This window comes from Salmo trutta, chromosome 21, assembly GCF_901001165.1.
Source record: "Salmo trutta chromosome 21, fSalTru1.1, whole genome shotgun sequence".
In the NCBI taxonomy this organism is placed as follows: Eukaryota; Metazoa; Chordata; class Actinopteri; order Salmoniformes; family Salmonidae; genus Salmo; species Salmo trutta.
The window spans coordinates 8,851,702-8,874,610 of record NC_042977.1 but is presented as its reverse complement, the minus strand read 5'-3'; the positions used below and the strand labels follow the sequence as shown (position 1 = coordinate 8,874,610).

Here is a 22,909-nt window from a genome sequence, read left to right as displayed (position 1 = left end):
ATACAGGAGGTTGAGTGTGTGTCTGTAATGCTGAACTTTGCTTTACCTCTGGGCACCGCTGTACTATTGATTATGTTATAAATATTTTTAATTTAGTGCGTTTTTAAAATGTATTACATTGTGTGAACAGCGTGTGCAATTTCGATCTTGCCCACCTGCCATCTTGTTCACAATGGAAATAAGCCTTCAGACTTTATCCTGTTTTTACCCTCGATAATATTTAATGTATGCAATGTTGCCTCCGACTGGAGCAGCCTACTACTTTTAATTATAAAATAAAATAGATCAATTATTCAATCAAATCTAAAACTATGCCCAGGCTCCACACGTGTCTCCTTACTTCATCCTGCAAACAGCTTATCATATGGATCAAAGGCATGCAAAAGTAGAAGAATGATTGTGCAGTGTACATATAACTCATTACCTTTTTCCTCAGTTGAGCCAATATAAATTAACCTCTACTGTAAAGGTCTGGTGATATCATTGAGAGCAGAGCATGTGAGTGGAGTTGAGAGGTTGGAAATCCTGCTCACCGCTCTGGTGCTCCATGTCCTTTCCTACTCTCTGCTAAAAACCGCTCCGTGCTCACAGGCGGGAAAAAAAGTCCCTCTCCAAATTCGCTCCATTCATTAAAATCACAATTTAACCAACATCTGTCTATTTTTGTGACTACCTGGACCTACCAACTGGTTTTTAAGTATTGAAACCAAACCATATGGATTTGAATGACAAGTATTCGAATATACATGAAAAAGTGAATGTAAGAAGCAAACATAATTTCAAATAGGCTACATGTCATATTACAGCATATAAACACTCTAAATAGGTCAGAAACCAGACGGAGCCTAAGGAACCAAAAATTATTATTTAGGCTATATTATTTCAATTATTTCAAGGCTATAGCCTACAAAAAAATACATTGTGAAGCATTTGTGAGGGCGATATAATGGGCTGGTTGGGACATAAAACGGCCATCATTTAAATAACATTTTCGTTGTATTAAATCATTATAGTCCATAAATTGTGCATATAGGCTGTGACTTACTTTTAGAATTAAATACAAATTCAATGAAAAATGACTTATTCTTGCCTTTGAATTCATTTTTTGAAAGCATTTTCAGAAACACGAGTTTGGCCAGTCTGTGGCTTCCCGGCCAGCAGTGGAGAATATCCTCTCCTCACATGCAGAGCCACTGGTGATGCTTAACACCCATATGCACACACACACACACACACACACACACACACACACACACACACACACACACACACACACACACACACACACACACACACACACACACACACACACACACACACACACACACACACACACACGCGCGCGCGCACACACACACACACACACACACACACACACACACACACACACACACACACACACACACATACACACATTCATACATACATACATACACTATCTTTCAAAAGTTTGAGGTCACTTAGAAATGTCCTTGTTTTTGAAAGAAAAGCACATTTTTTTGTCCATTAAAATAATATAAAATTGATCAGAAATACAGTGTAGACATTGTTAATGTTGTAAATGACTGCTGTAGCTGGAAATGGCAGATTTTTATGGAATATCTACATAGGCGTACAGAGGCCCATTATCAGCAGCCATCACTCCTGTGTTCCAATGGCATGTTGTGTTAGCTAATCCAAGTTTATCATTTTAAAAGGCTAATTGATCATTAGAAAAGCCTTTTGCAATTATGTTAGCACAGCTGAAAACTGTTGTCCTGATTAAAGAAGCAATACAACTGGCCTTCTTTAGACTAGTTGAGTATCTGGAGTATCAGCATTTGTGGGTTTGATTACAGGCTCAAAATGACCAGAAATAAATAACTTTCTTCTGAAACTCGTCAGTCTATTCTTGTTCTGAGAAATGAAGGCTATTCCATGCGAGAAATTGCCAAGAAACTGAAGATCTCGTAGTGTACTACTCCCTTCACAGAACAGTGTGAACTGGCTCTAACCACAATAGAAAGAGGAGTGGGAGGCCCCGGTGCACAACTGAGCAAGAGGACAAGTACATTAGAGTGTCTAGTTTGAGAAACAGACGCCTCACAAGTCCACAACTGGCAGCTTCATGAAATAGCACCTACAAAACACCAGTCTCAACGTCAACAGTGAAAAGGCGACTCCGGGATGCTGGCCTCCTAGGCAGTGTTGTAAAGAAAGAAGAAAAAGCCATATCTCAGACTGGCGAATGAAAAGAAAATATTAAGATGGGCAAAATAACACAGACACTGGACAGAGGAACTCTGCCTAGAAGGCCAGCATCCCAGAGTTGCCTCTTCACTGTTGATGTTGAGACTGGTGTTTTGCGGGTACTATTTAATGAAGCTGCCAGTTGAGGACTTGTGAGGCGTCTGTTTCTCAAACTAGACACACTAATGTACTTGTTCTCTTGCTCAGTTGTGCACCGGGGCCTCCCTCTCCTCTTTCTATTCTGGTTAGAGCCAGTTTGTGCTGTTCTGTGAAGGGAGTAGTACACAGCGTTGCACGAGATCTTCAGTTTCTTGGCAATTTCTTGCATGGAATAGCTTCATTTCTCAGAACAAGAATAGACTGATGAGTTTCATTAGAAAGTTTTTTGTTTCTGGCCATTTTGAGCCTGTATTCGAACCTACAAATGCTGATGCTCCAGATACTCAACTAGTCTAAAGAAGGACAGTTTTATTGCTTCTTTAACCTGTTGGGGCTAGGGGGCAGTATTTGCACGGCCGGATAAAAAACGTACTCGATTTAAACTCGTTACTACTCTTGCCCAGAAACAAGAATATGCATATAATTAGTAGATTTGGATAGAAAACACTCCAAAGTTTCTAAAACTGTTTGAATGGTGTCTCTGAGTATAACAGAACTCATATGGCAGGCCAAAACCTGAGAAGAAGATTCCATACAGGAAGTGCCCTGTCTGACAATTTGTTATCCTTCTGTTGCATCTCTATCGAAAATACAGCATCTCTGCTGTAACGTGTCATTTTCTAAGGCTTCCATTGGCTCTCGGAAGGCGCCAGAAAGTGGAATGACGTGTCTCCTGTCTCTGGGCGAAGAACAGCAGGAGTATTTGTTAGTGGTCAGGCTGGGAACAGTGACACTGGAGATGCACATTCATGAGAATTCATTTTTTTTTTATTTCAGCCTTTGAATGAATACAACGTCACCTGGTTGGAATATTATCGCTATTTTACGAGAAAAATAGCATAAAAATTGATTTTAAACATAGTTTGACATGCTTTAAAGTACGGTAATGGAATATTTTGAATTTTTTTGTCACGAAATGCGCTCGCGCGTCACCCTTCGGATAGTGACTTGAACGCACGAACAAAACGGAGCTATTTGGATACAACTATGGATTATTTGGAACCAAAACAACATTTGTTGTTGAAGTAGAAGTCCTGGGAGTGCATTCTGACGAAGAACAGCAAAGCTAAACCCATTTTTCTTATAGTAAATCTGAGTTTGGTGAGGGCCAAACTTGGTGGGTGTCAAATTAGCTAGCCATGATGGCCGGGCTATCTACTCAGAATATTGCAAAATGTGCTTTCGCCGAAAAGCTATTTTAAAATCTGACACAGCGATTGCATAAAGGAGTTCTGTATCTATAATTCTTAAAATAATTGTTATGTATTTTGTGAACGTTAATCGTGAGTAATTTAGTAAATTCACCGGAAGTTTGCGGTGGGTATGCTAGTTCTGAACATCACATGCTAATGTAAAAAGCTGTTTTTTGATATAAATATGAACTTGATTGAACAAAACATGCATGTATTGTATAACATAATGTCCTAGGAGTGTCATCTGATGAAGATCATCAAAGGTTAGTGCTGCATTTAGCTGTGGTTTTGGTTTTTGTGACATATATGCTTGCTTTAAAAATGGCTGTGTGATTATTTTTGGCTGGGTACTCTCCTGACATAATCTAATGTTTTGCTTTCGCTGTAAAGCCTTTTTGAAATCGGACAATGTGGTTAGATTAACGAGGGTCTTGTCTTTCAAATGGTGTAAAACAGTCATATGTTTGAGAAATTGAGGTTATAGCATTTTTGAGGTATTTGTATTTCGCGCCATGCGATTCCACTGGCTGTTGACTAGGTACCTAGCCCAGGGAAGTTAAATCAGCACAACAGTTTTCACTTGTGCTAACATGATTGCAAATAGGTTTTCTAATGATCAATTAGTCTTTTAAAATGATAAACTTGGATTAGCTAACACAACGTGCCATTGGAACACAGGAGTGATGGTTGCTGATAATGGGTCTCTGTATGCCTATGTAGATATTCCATATTAACAATGTCTACACTGTATTTCTGATCAATCTGATGTTATTTAATGGACAATTAAATCTTTAGAACGGTAGTGTATATACAGTGGGGGGAAAAAGTATTTGATCCCCTGCTGATTTTGTATGTTTGCCCACTGACAAAGAAAGTATCAGTCTATAATTTTAATGGTAGGTTTATTTGAACAGTGAGAGACAGAATAACAACAAAAATATCCAAAAAACGCATGTCAAAAATGCTATAAATTGATTTGCATTTTAATGAGGGAAATAAGTATTTGACCCCCTCTCAATCAGAAAGATTTCTGGCTCCCAGGTGTCTTTTATACAGGTAACGAGCTGAGATTAGGAGCACACTCTTAAAGGGAGTGCTCCTAACCGCAGCTTGTTACCTGTAAAAAAGACACATGTTCACAGAAGCAATCAATCAGATTCCAAACTCTCCACCATGGCCAAGACCAAAGAGCTCTCCAAGGATGTTAGGGACAAGATTGTAGACCTACACAAGGCTGGAATGGGCTACAAGACCATCGCCAAGCAGCTTGGTGAGAAGGTGACAACATTTGGTGTGATTATTCGCAAATGGAAGAAACACAAAAGAACTGTCAATATCCCTCGGCCTGGGGCTCCATGCAAGATCTCACCTCGTGGGGTTGCAATGATCATGAGAACGGTAAGGAATCAGCCCAGAACTACACGGGAGGATCTTGTCAATGATCTCAAGGCAGCTGGGACCATAGTCATCAAGAAAACAATTGGTAACACACTACGCCGTGAAGGACTGAAATCCTGCAGCGCCCGCAAGGTCCCCCTGCTCAAGAATACATATACTGGCCCGTCTGAAGTTTGCCAATGAACATCTGAATGATTCAGAGGACAACTGGTGAAAGTGTTGTGGTCAGATGAGACCAAAATGGAGCTCTTTAGCATCAACTCAACTCGCCGTGTTTGGAGGAGGAGGAATGCTGCCTATGACCCCAAGAACACCATCTCCACCGTCAAACATGGAGGTGGAAACATTATGCTTTGGGGGTGTTTTTCTGCTAAGGGGACAGGACAACTTCACCGCATCATTTGACGGGGCCATGTACTGTCAAATCTTGGGTGAGAACCTCCTTCCCTCAGCCAGGGCATTGAAAATGGGTCGTGGATGGGTATTCCAGCATGACAATGACCCAAAACACACGGCCAAGGCAACAAAGGAGTAGCTCAAGAAGAAGCACATTAAGGTCCTGGAGTGGCCTAGCCAGTCTCCAGACCTTAATCCCATAGAAAATCTGAGGACGTAGCTGAAGGTTCGAGTTGCCAAACTCGAGCCTCAAAACCTTAATGACTTGGAGAAGATCAGCAAAGAGGAGTGGGACAAAATCCCTCCTGAGATGTGTGCAAACCTGGTGGCCAACTACAAGAAACGTCTGACCTCTGTGATTGCCAACAAGGGATTTGCCACCAAGTACTTAGTCATGTTTTGCAGAGGGGTCAAATACTTATTTCCCTCATTAAAATGGAAATCATTTTATAAAATTTTTGACATGCGTTTTTCTGGATTTTTGTTGTTGTTATTCTGTCTCTCACTGTTCATATAAACCTACCATTAAAATTATAGACTGATCATTTCTTTGTAAGTGGGCAAACGTACAAAATCAGCAGGGGATCAAATACTTTTCCCCCCCACTGTATAGGTAGGCCTAATGGTTTTTAGGCAAAATAACCCAATCAAAACAGTCACCACCACAAAGCAGGACATGTCCTTTTCACACGCACGCGCGCGTGCACACACCTCTAGGCCCATGTTTTCCTGGGTCACCATCCCTCCCATCAATGCCTTTTGGTCCAGGATATCCAGGGTCTCCTCTTGCACCAGAAAAACCAAGCAGACCTATTGTACAACAGATAATCCACATTAAATTACCATATTACTCACAATATTTGATTACATGTTTTGGTCCGTGATTCAAATGGAACCTGTCATAGTATTTTTTTGCACAGTGTCCTTATGTATTTGCACTCTGACAACTGGAAACATCTGCCCACTGTACCGGTGAGCTGAGTATACCTCATAGTAGTAGTAGTAGTAGCTTTTTACACAAACGGCATAAATACTGCATTGTGGGTTTGATTGAATTGATCGCAGAGTCTCTATGGTGCTCACCAAGCTTTCCAGGGTCCCCTGGGAGCCCATATAAGTCTGTGATAGGTGCTGGTCCAGAGGGGCCTGGGGTTCCATTGTCCCCCACAGGGCCTGGTACACCTCTATGGCCTTTATCCCCATCACGGCCATCCGACCCTGCCCAGAAACACACAGCATAATAATCCTTATACTGTATATCAGCATCATCATCATCACCTTCATCATCATTGTGTTTTACAGTATATATTGTACTTGTGAGTGTACGTGTGTGCATGAGCGCACATCTATGTGTGCGCATGCCCATGTGTTTAAGGCGTGTCTGTACATATGTGTGACCTCTGGGGCCGGGATGTCCTCCAGATCCAGGGAATCCGTCAGGGCCCGATCCAGATCTTCCATCCAGCCCAGGATCACCTCGAGGACCTGTGGTAGGTAACATATACTGCATCAGCTACTTTAGTAGTAAAAAATGAATTACCTAGGTCCCTGTGAGGCATTAGACTAACTAAATGTAATGACACTGGAACAGTCAATGTCTTTGCAGATTACATTTAATTCAACTTTATTTGTGACTGGTAACAGAATTCTATGCGTTTGACACTAGATAATATTTCACAGGAGGGCTGTTTGATTTTTTTTTTTTAAATGCTTTTTTGGGGTATGATATTTATGCCTCTAACTTTGTCCCTCATCATTATTCACAATTAATTCATGATTATCCTTAATCATGGTAGCAGCCATATTAATGTAGAAGCACTCAGAAACATATCCTATTCTTATTTACAATAAAAGTTATATACAATAAATTATTTACCATTCATTTCTATTTGCCACAACATAATCTGAAACAAACTACAAATTAATCCAACAAGTTTGAAGAGTCACAAGCTTGATATAATCATTGCGTGCTAGGAATACGGGACCAAATACTAAACCTTTGACTGCTTTAATACACTATAAGTGAATTTCACACCTTCAAATAGGGGTACTAGATACATAAAATGCTTTCATTTCTAAAAGGTAAAACGGATGAAAATACCCTTAAATGAAAAGGTGACATTCTCTACTGTCGCCTCATACACAGAACAAAAATCTAAACGCAACATTGTTGGTCCCATGTTTCATGAGCCGAAATAAAGATCCCAGAAATGTTCCATACGCACAAAATATTATTTCTCTCCAATTTTGTTTACATCCCTGTTAGTGACCACTTCTCCTTGCCAAGATAATCCACCTGACAGGTGTGGATTTTTCTAAATTTAACCTTTTAACTAGGCAAGTCAGTTAAGAACAAATTCTTATTTACAATGACAGCCAACACAAGCCAAACCCAGACGACGCTGGGCCAATTGTGCGCCGCCCTATGTGACTCCCAATCACGGCCAGATGTGATACAGCCTGGATTCAAACCAGGGTGTCTGTAGTTACACCTCTAGCACTGAGATGCAGTGCCTTAGACCACTAAGCCACTCAGGAGCCCTTGTGCTGGGGACAATAAAGGGCCACTCTAAAACTAGCAGTTTTGCCACACAACACAATGCCACAGATTTCTCAAGTCTTGAGGGAGCACGCAATTGGCATGCTAACTGCAGGAATGTCCGCCAGAGCTGTTACCAGAAAATGTCATGTTCCTTTCACTACCATAAACCGCTTCCAATGTAGTTTTAAAGAATTTGGCAGTACGTCAAACCGGCCTCACATCCGCAGAACACGTGTAACCACGCTAGCTCAGGACCACCTCAGGACTTTCAGTGGGCAAATGCTCACCTTCGATGGCCACTGGCACACTGGAGAAGTGTGCTCTTCACGGATGAATCCCGGTTTCAACTGTACCGGGCAGATGGCAGACAGCGTGTATGGCATCGTGTGGGCGAGCGGTTAGCTGATGCCAACGTTGTGAACAGATTGCCCCATGGTGGTGGGGTTATGGTATGGGCAGGCATAAACTACGGACAATGAACACAATTGCATTTTATTGATGTCAATTAGAATGCACAGAGATAACGTGATGAGATCCTGAGGGCCATTGTCGTGCCGTTCATCTGCCGCCATCACCTCATGTTTCAGTATGATAATGCACAGCCCCATGTCGCAAGGATCTGTACACATTTCTTGGAAGCTGAACATTTCCCAGTTCTTCCCTGGCCTGCATCCTCACCAGACATGTCACCCATTGAGCATGTTTAGGATGCTGTACGACAGCGTGTTCCAGTTCCCACCAACATCCAGCAATTTTACACAGCCATTGAAGAGGATTGGGACAACATTCCACAGGCCACAAATCAACAGCCTGATCAACCCAATGCAAAGGAGATGTGCCGAGCTGTATGAGGCAAATGGTGATCACACCAGATACTGACTGGTTTTCTGATCCACGCCCCTATCTTAAAAAAAAAAAAAAGAAGGCATTTGTGAGCCAACAGATGCATATCTGTATTCTCAGTCATGTGAAATCCATAGATTAGGGCCTAATGAATTTATTTCAATTGACTGATTTCCTCATATGAACTGTAACTCAGTAAAATCTTTGAAATTGTTGCATGTTGCGTTTATATTTTTGTTCAGTTTATAAAACATTTGATCTCAAAAGTTGGTAAACAAGTTTATACATTTTTAAAGCAGCATTACTTTCCCATTACTTTCTCAAATTGCAGTGTATGATATACCATTTTGAAGCTCCGATTGTACTTTTATAAAGTGTAAAGAACAGTTTTACAATAAGCCTAGGATCCTGTAACCAGTCACATTTGTCCCCTAGGTGCATTTCCTATTAGGGCTATGGGGATGCATCAGACACACAACAAACAGGGACAGACAATACATAGACAAGAACATTCTTTAATTTGAGACCACTGTAACTTTGCAAATCCTTATAATAAGACAGTATAATATAAATGCTCATACGTGCTTATAACATACCTTAGCACATTATATCTGTTAGCTTTGAAGTGTTACCAATGTGTTGAATGTGTCCGTTCTGTTAATGTACCTGGTGGGCCTGTTAACCCATCTCTCCCTCTGCCTCCCTTCTGTCCATCTAGTCCCTGCACCCCGGGTCCGGAGACCCCAGGGGGCCCAGGGTCACCAGCCGGGCCTGAACGTCCAAAACCTGGAGCGCCAGGGGCCCCAAGCGCACCCGTCTGTCCATTTAAACCTGGGTGAGGGGAGGGACAGTGGTCTATTAGTGGATGAGAGCCAAACAATGTAATTTGTCAACGTATTGTAACGTGGAATCTACATGGAATAGACATTGTTTTTTTTAAAGTAATCAACGTAAACTGTTGTTTTGAGGGTGAAATTTCAACCACAGGATTGTCATCATGCTAACCAAATTTAAACATAGAAAAACCTTGAATAAAATATGTTGGATTTGTACCTTTAAAACAATGTCAGATCTTCAACGTTATATCCACTATCAAAAAAAAACGTATAGTCTGGGCAACCTTTGGTCTCCTATCCAGGGTTTTAATCCAGTCTAGCCCTGCTAAATGATGATATTTGTCTATTACTATTACCAACGTTCTATTGTGAGAATGATTGTTGAGAGATCTCTACTTAAAAACTAAACAGGTTTACTGTTGCTATTGAAGTCATTCCAAAGGGTAGCTTTAACAGCGCAAATTAAATGTAACCATACTTGATCACTCTTTTCATCAATGATGCTATTTAGCTATATAGCATTTGATGCTATATAGCATTTGCAGTCATCAACAGCTATTGTTTCAATTCAACCCAGAATTCAACTACAAATAGACAATACAATAGGACTAGGATGTCAAGCTCTGGTTGATTTAAAATGTAGTGATGTTGAATTTGTCGCGCCCTGATCTGTTCTACCTATCTCGTTATTGTCTCCACCCCCTCCAGGTGTCGCTTGTTTTCTCCTGTGTATTTATCCCTGTGTTTCCTGTCTCTCTGGGCCAGTTCGTCGTGTATGTTTTCAAGTCTACCAGCGGTTTTCCCTTGCTCCTGCTTTCTATTTCTCTTTGCTAGTCCTCCCGGTTTTGACCCTTGCCTGTTTTCTGGACTCTGTGCCCGCCTGCCTGACCACTCTGCCTGCCCCCGAACCTGAGCCTGCCCAGCGACCTGTACCTCTGCCATCCTCTGGCTTACCAACCTCTGCCTGCTTTGACCTGTCTTCTGCTTGTCCCCGTTGGAACAATAAATATTGTTACTTCGACAGTCTGCATCTGGGTCTTACTCTGATTCCTGATAGAATTATGTTTGGTTGTCAATACAACCAGATATCAACATTTGAAGGAGATGTTTCTTCTGCTTGGATAGTTTCATCTGTGCCACTGATTTAGTCTGGCTTCAATTCCCTTTTGTCTACAATGAATAAATGATGTTGGATATACGTCTCCCTCTCAACCAAAAATCTAAGTTACAGAATAGGACTAAATCCAATCAAACTTTTTAAAGTGCATTTAAAGTTTGATTTGATCCTATTTTTTTAACAGAGTTTTGGTTGAGATGGAAACGTGAATCCAACATAAATTATTAACTTGTAGAGACACTGGAATGAATTAGTCAGTGGCACAGGTGGAACTATCCAAGCAGTAGATACATCTCCGTTAAATAATTATATTTAGTTGCATTTGTCAACCAAACACAATTCAATATTACTTTTATTGTATAGTGACCAGGCTAAAGTTAAGGCGATCTTACAAACAAACTAATGTAACATTAAACCTTAAAATGTGACCATGGATGTGTTACTCATTTTAAGGTCACTAACTATACATTTCTTCTGATGTAATCATATAAAGCATGCATGTTCAAAATAGCATGCATAGGTCATCGCAGGTCTGTGGAGATTGTTTTGGAAATTCAACACCATGTCTTGGAAATTACCACCAGGGACACTCGAAGTCAATCTTAAATTAATCATCCTTTATTATCAGCACGCTGGAGAGGTTCCAACCAACTCAATGCACCATAGTACACGCCAATCAGGGGCTCTGCTGGGGCAGTCCCAGCAGTTGTCTTATATACAGCTATACACAGACAAGTTATATTTACATGATTTAGCATAATTAATTCATCATTACTGTTTTGTTTCATTCATGTGACTGACCAATACTGGTCCATAACATGTGACAGACCAATACCTTTCTAAGGTGAGACCTTGACACTGAGATATATTTTGTTCTTAAAACAAAGGTTCTTGGCGTACTGCCAAATTGCAGCTACTGATAGTGAGGATTTGTACAGTCAGTCACTTGCATGAACACAGAAAACAGTTAATAGAAAAGCACATGAATAGAACACAGACATTAGTTATTAGAGAAGCACAGACATAAAACATTTCAGCACAAGATCTTCACACTTGCTGTAATAATCTGATCACTTGCATCATGTACTTTTAAGGTAATCTCAACTGTAATCGAAGTCATTTGGTTCTGCTATTAGATTAAGCACAGCAATAACACAATCTGTCATATAAATAAAGAAAGTGTCTGACAATGTATTCCCATTTGAACTTTGCTGTGCTTTAAAAATGGTTGAAATCGCAGTGATAGACATTTGGGTGACAATTTAACCAAAAATCTGACATTGTTTCCCCATTGGAATTTGGTTGTGCTTTTAGATGTTTGAAAGCATAGTGATAACACATTGGAAATTCAACTATCTTTTGGCTGTCTTTTTGAGTGGGTGAATATAGATTGTAATCTGATTGATCAATGTCTCAACCAAATATTACCCAATTATCCATATTGAAATGACATGGTGCGCCCAGTGGTAAAAGAGAAGGAAGAGACAAGACAAAGGGAAGAAGCCACATAAGAATAATCAAGAATGAAAGAAACTGAGTGAGATGCCTAGAAGATAGATGTATTTTCTGACATGGTGTGGGGACATTAGCAGGCTCCACGGGCTCACCTGGAGGTCCGGGTCTGCCTGGTGAACCAGGTGTTCCGGTTGTGGCTCCTGTACAGTCAGTATGTGCGTAACCAGGTGGTCCTTGGGAACCTACTCCACCTTTACTTCCTACAAACAGACAAGGCCATAACTGCTTTTAGAGTATATGCACCAGTATGTAAATGCATCTGTGTGTGTGCTGTTGAGTGTGGATTAATTTGTTCAGAGAGCTTAAGTGAAGTGTGTGATAGAAATGGAGTTAGCAAAATGTGGGTGTGTCCCACTTCTGTATCTGTGTGTGTGTGTCCCATGCCCATCCCGTGTCTGAGTCTGTCTGCCTGTCCTATCTCTGTGTCCATCAGTGTGTACATTAAGTACCTTTGGGGCCTGGTGACCCATTGAGGCCTATTGGTCCTGGATTCCCTGGTCGTCCCAGTAGCCCTGGGTCTCCTGGAGGTCCCCGGGCCCCAACACCACCTTGGAAACCTTTAGGGCCGACTGGAGCTGGGGCCCCAAACCCAACATCACCCTGAAAGTAGATGGAAGGATGCATAATGGTTAGCGGGATGGATGGAACGACTGAGGGAATTTGGAAGGCTAGATGGATGAAAGGATGGAATGGTGGGGGGATGGATGGGTAATGACAGACATATAGACAGACACAGATCGACAGACAAACATGGCAGGTTCGGTGTTCAGTACTGACCTTTGACCCTGGTTCCCCAGGGATTCCCAATGTGCCGGGTCGTCCAGGAGAGCCGCTACCAGAGGTACCTGGGGGTCCCGGGTGCCCTTTGTCACCTAGGAGACAGACATCAAAACTAGTCCAACTAACAAATGCACACACACATACATTCACAAGTAACTGGATGTAAAATATGGGAAAAAGCTTGAAAATAATACAATGTAAAATGTATATTTAAAAGAGATGTAGGCATGACTCACCTTTCGGTCCAGTGGGTCCTCGTCCTCCCAGGGTGGAGAATCCACCACTGTCTCCTTTCTCCCCCTGGTAACCATCTACTCCTTGTAAACCAGCACTACCACGAGGACCTGTGTGGACAAACTCAACTCAATGAGTATTTCCTATCATGTTTTGACCATAATGGTCTTTGTCAGTTGCTAATGGCAGTAAAGCTACTAAAAGCAAAACTTCAATTTGGGTCGGAGTGGCTCCACACAACACAGAGTTTGGTGGCATTTCAGTTCTAGCCTGGAACCAAAGATGATTTGCTCCGTTTAACCACTGTAACAAAACATATTGGTTTGGAAATGCCACCAAGCTCAGCATAGTATAGACCTCCAGCCACCCCTCTCATGCTGTGGTTAGGCCCCCATTTGGGTTGCTCACCTGGGGGGCCCTGTAACCCAGGCAGCCCCATCTGTCCTGGTGGGCCTGGGACTCCCTGGTAAGCCACTCTTTTGCTGGGCTCACCTTTCTGACCTGGTGGGGATAGAGGGGGGGAGAATATTGGGTCAGACCATCAGCATAAATAGGGGCAATTATCAGGAAGACAGTCATCATAGACACACACACACAATTAAAGAGTATAATATACACAAAGGAGGCTCAAATGTGGTACATGTGTATGTGTGCGTGTGTGAGCCATGGATTGTATATGAATGGTCAAAGCCATAGATCACGTGACACCATTAATTCCTATGTAAAGACTCAATAGCACATTTGAAGCCAAGTAAGTCAATTTTAGTGACTAAGATGACGTCTCATAGGGGAGATTTTCAAGACATAACATGAGTTTGAGCTACTCTAGGAAGCGATGTTGCAGGCTAGCTCTTTGTTGCCCCCTCATTGAGAATCTCAAGTTGGTCAACCTGGGTACTGCAAGCTGCTGCTATTAGCCACTAAATTATCCTGCAATTTTAAAAAAATCTATTGAAGGACATACAGTTGAAGTCGGAAGTTTACATACACCTTAGCCAAATACATTTAAACTCAGTTTTTCACAATTTCTGACATATAATCCTAGTAAAAATTCCCTGTCTTAGGTCTGTTAGGATCACCACTTTATTTTTAAGAATGTGAAATGTCAGAATAATAGTAGAGAGAATGATTTATTTCAGCTTTTATTTCTTTCATCACATTCCCAGTGAGTCAGAAGTTTACATACACTCAATTAGTATTTGGTAGCATTGCCTTTAAATTATATAACTTGGGTCAAACGTTTCGGGTAGCCTTCCACAAGCTTCCCACAATAAGTTGGGTGAATTTTGTCCCATTCCTCCTGACAGAGCTGGTGTAACTGAGTCAGGTTTGTAGGCCTCCTTGCTCGCACACGCTTTTTCAGTTCTGCCCATAGATTTTCTATGGGAATGTGGTCAGGGCTGTGTGATGGCCACTCCAATACTCCAGACTTTGTTGTCCTTAAGACATTTTGCCACAACGTCGGAAGTATGCTTGGGGTCATTGTCCATTTGGACGACCCATTTGCAACCAAGCTTTAACTTCCTGACTGATGTCTGTTGCTTCAATATATCCACATCATTTCCCTCCTCATGATGCCATCTATTTAGTGAAGTTCACCAGTCCCTCCTGCAGCAAAGCAAAGCAACAGTTCTATTTTTGTTTCATCAGACCAGAGGACATTTCTGCAAAAGTATGATCTTTGTCATCATGTGCAGTTGCAAACCGTAGTCTGGATTTTTTATGGCGGGTTTGGAGCGTGGCTTCTGAGCGGCCTTTCAGCTTATGTCGATATAGGACTTGTTTTATTGTGGATATAGACACTTTTGTACCTGTTTCCACAAGCATCTTCACAAGGTCCTTTACTGTTGATCTGGGATTGATTTGCACTTTTCGCCCCAAAGTATGTTCATCTCTAGGAGACAGAACGCGTCTCCTTCCTGAGCGGTATGCGTGGTCCCATGGTGTTTATACTTGCGTACTACTGTTTGTACAGATGAACGTGGTACCTACAGGCATTTGGAAATTGCTCCCAAGGATGAACCAGACTTGTGGAGGTCTTGGCTGATTTCTTTTGATTTTCCCATGATGTCAAGCAAAGAGGCACTGAGTTTGAAGGTAGGCCTTGAAATACATCCATAGGTACACCTCTAATTGACTCAAATGATGTCAATTAGAAGCTTCTAAAGCCATAATTTTCTGGAATTTTCCAAGCTGTTTAAAGGCACAGTCAACTTAGTGTATTGTCACAGCGTCCACAGAAGGTGGCGCCCCTCCCCGGTCGGGCGGTGCTCGGCGGTCATCGTCGCCGGCCTACTAGCTGCCACCGATCTACGTTTCTGTGTCTTTTGGTTTTGTCTGTCTAGGTCCGCACCTGTTCCTTGTTAGTCATTGGTGGGGGGGTATTTAGTTTGTCTTTTTGGTGGGATTGTTTCATGTCACGTTCTTTGTGATAGTTGGCATTTTGTGCTGCTTCAGCTACGGCACGTAATTTTTGGATTAGGCATTAGGGTTGCCGGGCTGCGCCCCGTGTGTTTTGATTTTGGAGCTGTCCTCCTGTCTTATTATCTGCGCACCCTGCCTTGTGGCGACTTTATTTATCGGTGATTATTAAACATCTGTTCAAACGGACCTCAGTCTCCTGCACTTGACTCGACCCCTTTCCTGCAATCAAGGATATCTTTGACATGTATGTAAACTTCTGACCCACTGGAATAGTGATACAGTGAATTATTAGTGAAATAATCGGTCTGTAAACATTTCTTGTAAAAATTACTTGTGTCATGCACAAAGTAGATGTCCTAACCAACTTGCAAAAACGATAGTTTGTTAACAAGAAATTTGTGGAGTGGTTGAAAAACGAGTTAATGACTCCAACCTAAGTGTATGTAAACTTCTGACTTCAACTGTACATCTGGTGTAATATAAGTAATTATTGGTTCCATGATTGTCTTCAAATTTGTTGTTTATTTACAGAAATATTACCCAAGAAGATTGCAGTTTTCACATTGACTATAGGGGAGGATTCTGCTTTCGAAAAACAACAGCTTGCAGTACCCCGGTCTGCCGGGGTATTTCATGGCTTCAATGAGAGGTGGCCCTGGTGTGTGCATGCAAGTATGTGTTTTGCTTTACCTGGGTAGCCAGCTATGCCAGGTAGACCTGGTACCCCGCTATTGCCTTTGGATCCTGGGTGGCCTAGAGTTCCTATGCCTACTGGACCTGGCGACCCATCTGGTCCTTGGTATCCCTGTGGTCCGGGATGGCCTGGGACACCAACATCTCCCTTCAGACCCGGCGGCCCATAGTACTGCAGAGGGGACAGACTATAACCTCAGTCCATCATCAAACATCAGTTCTTCACAAAACATTAGTTGGCTTAACATTACTGCTTCACAGTAACAAATGTTCAACATTCATAAAATGTCATTTCCATGTAAAAGGACCCATTAGCACCAACATGTAAAGTTAATTAGAAAATGTCAAATTGGGCTTCAAATGAAAGCTAAGAGACTATATTTTTGGGAAATTAAGGCAGAGATACATTTTTCAACCATATTCCGCCGAAAAAATGTGGCATTAGCAAAGGCGTTGATTTCAAGTCAAACAGATGGAAAAGGGGTCTTCCAGAAAAAGTCTTAAACGGTTTTGGAAATCCATTAAAACACAATAATGTTAAAGTAAAGAAACCTGCTAACTAATATCAACATTTATATTTAGTTTGAGAAATGATTTGATACTGATACTGTAGCTATCTAAAGGACGGCAGGTAGCCTAGTGATTAGAGCGTTGGGCCAGAAACCGAAAAGTGGATCGAATCTGTCACGACTTTGTCGTGACGTTGTATTAGTTAATGTGACGACTGTTGCTCATCGAATGATTAACGGTTTATAATTGCGTGATTAAATGAATTAAGCAATGAATCAAGCAATTATTAACTCATTAACCTGGGGCACCATGGGAACATTATTTTGATTGAGTTTCTATTTCCCAAATTAACTCAAAGGATATCAGAATATCGATTTTACAACAGTCGCTAAATTAATCAACCTCTTGTCTCATGTCTGAACGTCGCATAATCCGGGAATCTGAACGAACCCGGGCTTCACCGATGAGTTTACCACACCAATCTTAGTTGATTATTTATTTACTAGCAAGCTAAAATTATGATAAAAATACACATACACATAACACAGTCTAGCTATTGATTAGGACTTAGTATAACGGGCCAACACACTATGGCACGTGTTACCCAAAATGGGGATTTAAAAGAGAGAGAAAAAGAGAAAGTACACGAGAGAAATATACATTTGGGTTCATTTGTCAGCCATGCTTATTTAAACCTAGCCTTGCCCCGAACTGCCGCTCTTATGGGTCAGAATATAATGATGTAATTACGTGTTGAAGGTCTCAGGTGGGAAGCTGCGCATGGGTCGTTTAGGCTTCTCAATGACGCACTTCTCCGGCGCAACTCTCTGGTTGTCCTCACGATGTCAGTGTCCTTCTTGGCTTAGTGGTCTGATCCCTCGCGGTCTTCTGAGGACAGACAGCTCTGTAGCTCAGAGCTCACAGTGTCGGACTCGAACGGTGTAGATACCACGATTCAATGGAGAGTGGAGGCTGGGTGGTTCGGCTTGAATTCACCCGCTTAGACACAGCTACTCGTCCGTAGCTTGTGTAGAAAAAGATTTCTTTGTCTTCAACCTTGTGTTTCGTTTTGGGTTCGTTGACTTTGTTGGACCTTAGCTGCAGCTTGGGGTCACTTAGTCTCCTATGTTAATTCTTCACTCTCCTGTCTTATACCCTCGGGTCAGAAGTGGGCGTAACCGCCTTTAGGGCAATTCTCTGGGCGGACCAAGTAAAGGGGCAAGGCCTAGATTTGACTAAAATCCAATTTTAGACACTAATTTCACATTTCATCTTTACCAAAACATTCTGTTTGATTTGGATATTTTCCACACAACGTACAATGTATAAACATCAGGCATATACTGGGAAAACTCTTAAAGGTACAATGTTTTCATAATAACGTCATCTCTTAACCTTTAAAAACAATACAAAAGTTACATACATTTTAATATTCCACCTCTCGTCATGACCACCATTGTGGCTGACGGAAACCATTGTTCCAAAGTCCCTTTATTGCATGTTTAATGTTCTGAGGCCAGTTCTCCATTGTTAGGACAAAGGAATTTCTCTGTGGCCTAAGGTTTATTATGGGCGTGAGGTGTCATAAAACCCCCACATCTTCAGACCCCTAGATCTCTCCTCCTCTGTTGGGGGTTTGGGAGATAATCTGTAGGGTGGTGGTCTCCTGTACCCTGACCTGATCAGGACAGTCATGACAACTTCCACCGAAGTCGTTTCCTCTCCTTGTTCGGGCGGCGTTCGGCGGTCGGCGTCACCGGTCTTCTAGCCATCGTCGATCCACTTTTCATTTTCCATTTGTTTTGTCTTGTTTTCCTACACACCTGGTTTCCATTTCCCTCATTATTTGTTGTGTATTTAACCCTCTGTTCCCCCCATGTCTTTGTGTGGGATTGTTTGTTGTAAGTGCTTGTGCACTTGTTTACTGGTGAGCGTCGGGTTTTTGTACCCATATTCTGTTTTTGTACCCATATTCCTGAAGCTATTCTGTACTTACAGTCTCTTTATAAAGCATATATATATATATATATATATTTATAATAATCCAGGAACCCTCTGCTCTTAGTGTGTGGAAATCCACCGCATAGTCTGCAACACTGCTTCTCTCCCGAACACCTTAGCCTTCGAAAAATGTTCACCTCCACCACGAATACCTCCAGACTGAGGCAGACGGTGGGTTGTTGCTCCCACACCGCCGTGGCCCAGGCGCGTGCACTCCTGGACATCAGCATAATAATGTACACCATCTTCAAGCGGTCCGGTGGGGAACAAAGAAGGCTGCAGCATGAAAACGAGGGAGCACTAGGAGAGAAAGGCCCGGAAGGTTCTGGAATCTCCATCGTAGCGCTCCGGGGGAGGGAAGTGGGGTTCCCGGGAAACCGGGTGATGGCGCTGCTACCAGACGGATTACTGAGGGGCTGGGAGGTTACCATCGTGGTAGGCTGCCTAGTAGGCAACCCACGGAATTGCTCCCACAAAGTGTCCAATGCTAGGACGTGACATTCGGCCATGTCCTGGAACCTTTCCAGTAGACCGCGAAGCATGTCCTCGTGTCTACCAACGAGGTCTCCTTGGGAGGAGATGGCATTACGGAGCTGGTCCAAGTATGCTGGGTCAGTCATGGCCAGTTCATACTATCAGGTTTCAGGTAAGACCCAAGTGCAGACTGTGTTGAAGTAACAATGTTTATTGCAACAACAGGAGCAGGCAAACAACAGGTGAAGGCAGGCAGGGGACGAGGTACAGTGGCCCCACTATCCAGAGCAGTGGGGCCAAGGTACAGGACGGCAGGCAGGCCCAGGGTCAGGTCAGGCAAGGGTCAAAACAAGGAGGAGGAAAAAGAGAAAGACTGGGGAAAAGCAGGCTCTGAGACAAAACGCTAGGTAGCTTGAATAAACAAGACGAACTGGCACAGACAGACAGAAAACACAGGTATAAATACCCAAGGGATAAGTGGCGAAGATGGGCGACACCTGGAGGCGGTGGAGACAAGCACAAGACAGGTGAAACAGATCAGGACGTGACAATATGTTTATTGAGTGATGATATTTTTTTTCATTCACAGGCTACGTACAAAACCTGGTGGATTTGCTGTTCAGCAGTGTAGTGGGAACCCCCCTATCATATCAGGAGTAGAAGGCTGAGGCAGTGGCCAGACACCAGTCCCACTTCAGGTTGGTCACATTTGATAAGGTCACAGGTCAAAATACTATCACGTGTCTATTCTGGAATTGTCACGTCCTGACCAGCAGAGGGAGGTCTGGTATCAGTTTTGGGTCAGGATGTGGCAGGTTTTTGTATGTAAGGGGTTTGTGTTGGTGATTAGACTCCCAATTGAAGGCAGGTGTGTTGAGTTGCCTTTGATTGGGAGTCTTATATAGTGGTGTGTGTTTTTCTTTGGGGTTGTGGGTAGTTGTCCTTGCACTGCGTTGTATGTGCCTGCAAGACTGTTGCTGTCGTGAGTACTGTTTGTTGTATTTTCATGTGGATGCTTTACGTGTTTGTATTTAATAAACATGAGTGTCCACAATCCCGCTGCGCCTTGGTCCATTCCTAACGATGGACGTTACAGAACTACCCACCACCAAAGGACCAAGCAGCGGAGAAGAGGACAGAGGCAAGTGAAGGAGGAATGTTGGAAGCAGCGCGCTCGGGAGGAGATGGATCCCTGGTCGCTGGAAGTATGGGAGGACATCCTGGACGGCAAGGGAGTCTGCACTTGGGAGGAGATCCTGGCCGGAAGGGGTCGCCTCCCATGGGAACAGGTAGAACCCGAGAGGCACCCCCAATAAAACATTTTGGGGGGGCACACGGGTAGCTTGGCCAGGCCAAGGAAGAGCCGTAAGCCAGCTACCCGTGATTACAAGGAGGTGCGTATGAGGTGGAGGGCGCCATGTTACGCTGAGGTACGCACCATCTCACCTATTCGGACGCACAGGCCAGTCCGCCCGGTACCAGCGCCCCGCAGGTGCCAGGGCAAGGTGAGCATCGAGCCGGAAGGGGTGATGCCAACCCTGCACTCAAGACCGCCAGTGCGCCCTTTCGGTCCGGTGTTTCCCGCTAGACGCACTAGCATGGAGGTGCGTGTCTCCAGGCTGGCACGTCCAGTATCAGCCCCACGCATCAGGCATCTAGTATGTCAGTCCAGTCTCGCCAGTCAAGAGTCACCAGAGTTGCCCGCCAGTCAAGAGTCACCAGAGCTGCCCGCCAGTCAAGAGTCACCAGAGCTGCCCGCCAGTCAAGAGTCACCAGAGCTGCTCGCCAGTCGTAAGTCGCCAGAGCTGCCCGCCAGTCAACTGTCGCCAGAGCTGCCCGCCAGTCAACAGTCGCCAGAGCTGCCCGCCAGTCGTAAGTCGCCAGAGCTGCCCGCCAGTCGTCAGTCACCAGAGCTGCCTGCCAGTCAGGAGCCGCCAGAGCCGCCCGCTAGTCAGGAGCCGCCAGAGCCGCCCGCTAGTCAGGAGATGCCAGAGTGGCCCGTCAGCCCGGAGATGCCAGAGTGGCCCGACTGCCCGGATCTGCCAGAGTGGCCCGACTGCCCGGAGCTGCCAGAGTGGCCCGACTGCCCGGAGCTGCCAGAGTGGCCCGACTGCCCGGAGCTGCCAGAGTGGCCCGACTGCCCGGAGCTGCCAGGGTGGCCCGCCTGCACGGATCTGCCAGGGTGCCCCGCTTGTCCTCCGGGTCTGCCAGAGTGGCCCGACTGCCCGGAGCTGCCAGAGTGGCCCGCCTGCACGGATCTGCCAGGGTGCCCCGCTTGTCCTCCGGGTCTGCCAGAGTGGCCCGACTGCCTGGATCTGCCAGAGGTGCCCGCCTGCTCGGATCTGCCAGGGTGCCCTGCCTGTCCTCCGGCCCAGCCCGAGTGGCCCTCCTGCCCTCCGGTCCAGCCCGAGTGGCCCTCCTGCCCTCCGGCCCAGCCCGAGTGGCCCTCCTGCCCTCCGGTCCAGCCCGAGTGGCCCTCCTGCCCTCCGGCCCAGCCGAGTGGCCCTCCTGTCCTCCGGCCCAGCCCGAGTGGCCCGCCTGTCCTCCGGCCCAGCCCGAGTGGCCCGCCGGTCCTCCGGCCCAGCCCGAGTGGCCCTCCTGTCCTCCGGCCCAGCCCGAGTGGCCCGCCTGTCCTCCGGCCCAGCCCGAGTGGTCCGTCTGCCAGGGTCAGCCCGAGTGGCCCGTCTGCCCGGCGCAGCTATCGGCGCCACCGAAGTGGGCGACGCCGAAGGTGGAGCGAGGTCCACGTCCTACACCTGAGCCACCTCCAGGATAGGTGGGTTGGGGAGGGAGGGTGTAGCACAGTGCCGTCGTTGACGGCAGCCACCCTCCCTTCCCTCCCTTATTGTTTAGGGGTTATTGTTTATTGGTTGTGTTGGGGTTACATTTTGGTTTTTTTGCATTTTCTGTTGTTAGGTGCATTCCGGGGTCTGCACCTTGAGGGGGGGGGGGGGTACTGTCACGTCCTGACCAGCAGAGGGAGGTCTGGTATCAGTTTTGGGTCAGGATGTGGCAGGTTTTTGTATGTAAGGGGTTTGTGTTGGTGATTAGACTCCCAATTGAAGGCAGGTGTGTTGAGTTGCCTTTGATTGGGAGTCTTATATAGTGGTGTGTGTTTTTCTTTGGGGTTGTGGGTAGCTGTCCTTGCACTGCGTTGTATGTGCGCCTGCAAGACTGTTGCTGTCGTGAGTACTGTTTGTTGTTTTTTCATGTGGATGCTTTACGTGTTTGTATTTAATAAACATGAGTGTCCACAATCCCGCTGCGCCTTGGTCCATTCCTAACGACGGACGTTACAGGAATACGCCTAACAATCATTGATAATGTAATCAGTGCTGTGTGTATTTGTATGCATGTATGTTGTAAGGAGGTGCCCCCTTCCACTGTGTCAATGGACTACTCCTGGGCCTGAGTGAGTAATGTCAACCAGTCACTGGTATGCTGGCACATGTCCCTTGTGAATTAGCTGTGAATCAGGATCTATGATTGGCTATGTTCTACTCTGTATTTACTGTTGGCTCCCATGACTGTATGGTGACAGTCTCTCTGCCTCACTCTTTCTCTG

At 44.4% G+C, this 22,909-nt stretch overlaps 1 protein-coding gene across 1 annotated transcript in view; it reads right to left on the bottom strand.

Moving 5' to 3' along the window:
• Positions 1–22,909, bottom strand: part of LOC115156614 (collagen alpha-3(IV) chain) — a 76,226-nt gene that overhangs the window by 7,955 nt on the left and 45,362 nt on the right. Inside the window, exons 26-35 of the mRNA XM_029704113.1 lie at positions 16,357–16,531; positions 13,651–13,743; positions 13,245–13,352; positions 13,006–13,100; positions 12,678–12,828; positions 12,321–12,428; positions 9,427–9,591; positions 6,774–6,860; positions 6,459–6,593; positions 6,087–6,185 (exon numbers count right to left, since the gene is read on the bottom strand). Of these exons, the coding sequence (XP_029559973.1) occupies positions 6,087–6,185; positions 6,459–6,593; positions 6,774–6,860; positions 9,427–9,591; positions 12,321–12,428; positions 12,678–12,828; positions 13,006–13,100; positions 13,245–13,352; positions 13,651–13,743; positions 16,357–16,531 (1,216 nt within the window). The remainder of the gene's footprint in view (positions 1–6,086; positions 6,186–6,458; positions 6,594–6,773; positions 6,861–9,426; positions 9,592–12,320; positions 12,429–12,677; positions 12,829–13,005; positions 13,101–13,244; positions 13,353–13,650; positions 13,744–16,356; positions 16,532–22,909) is intronic.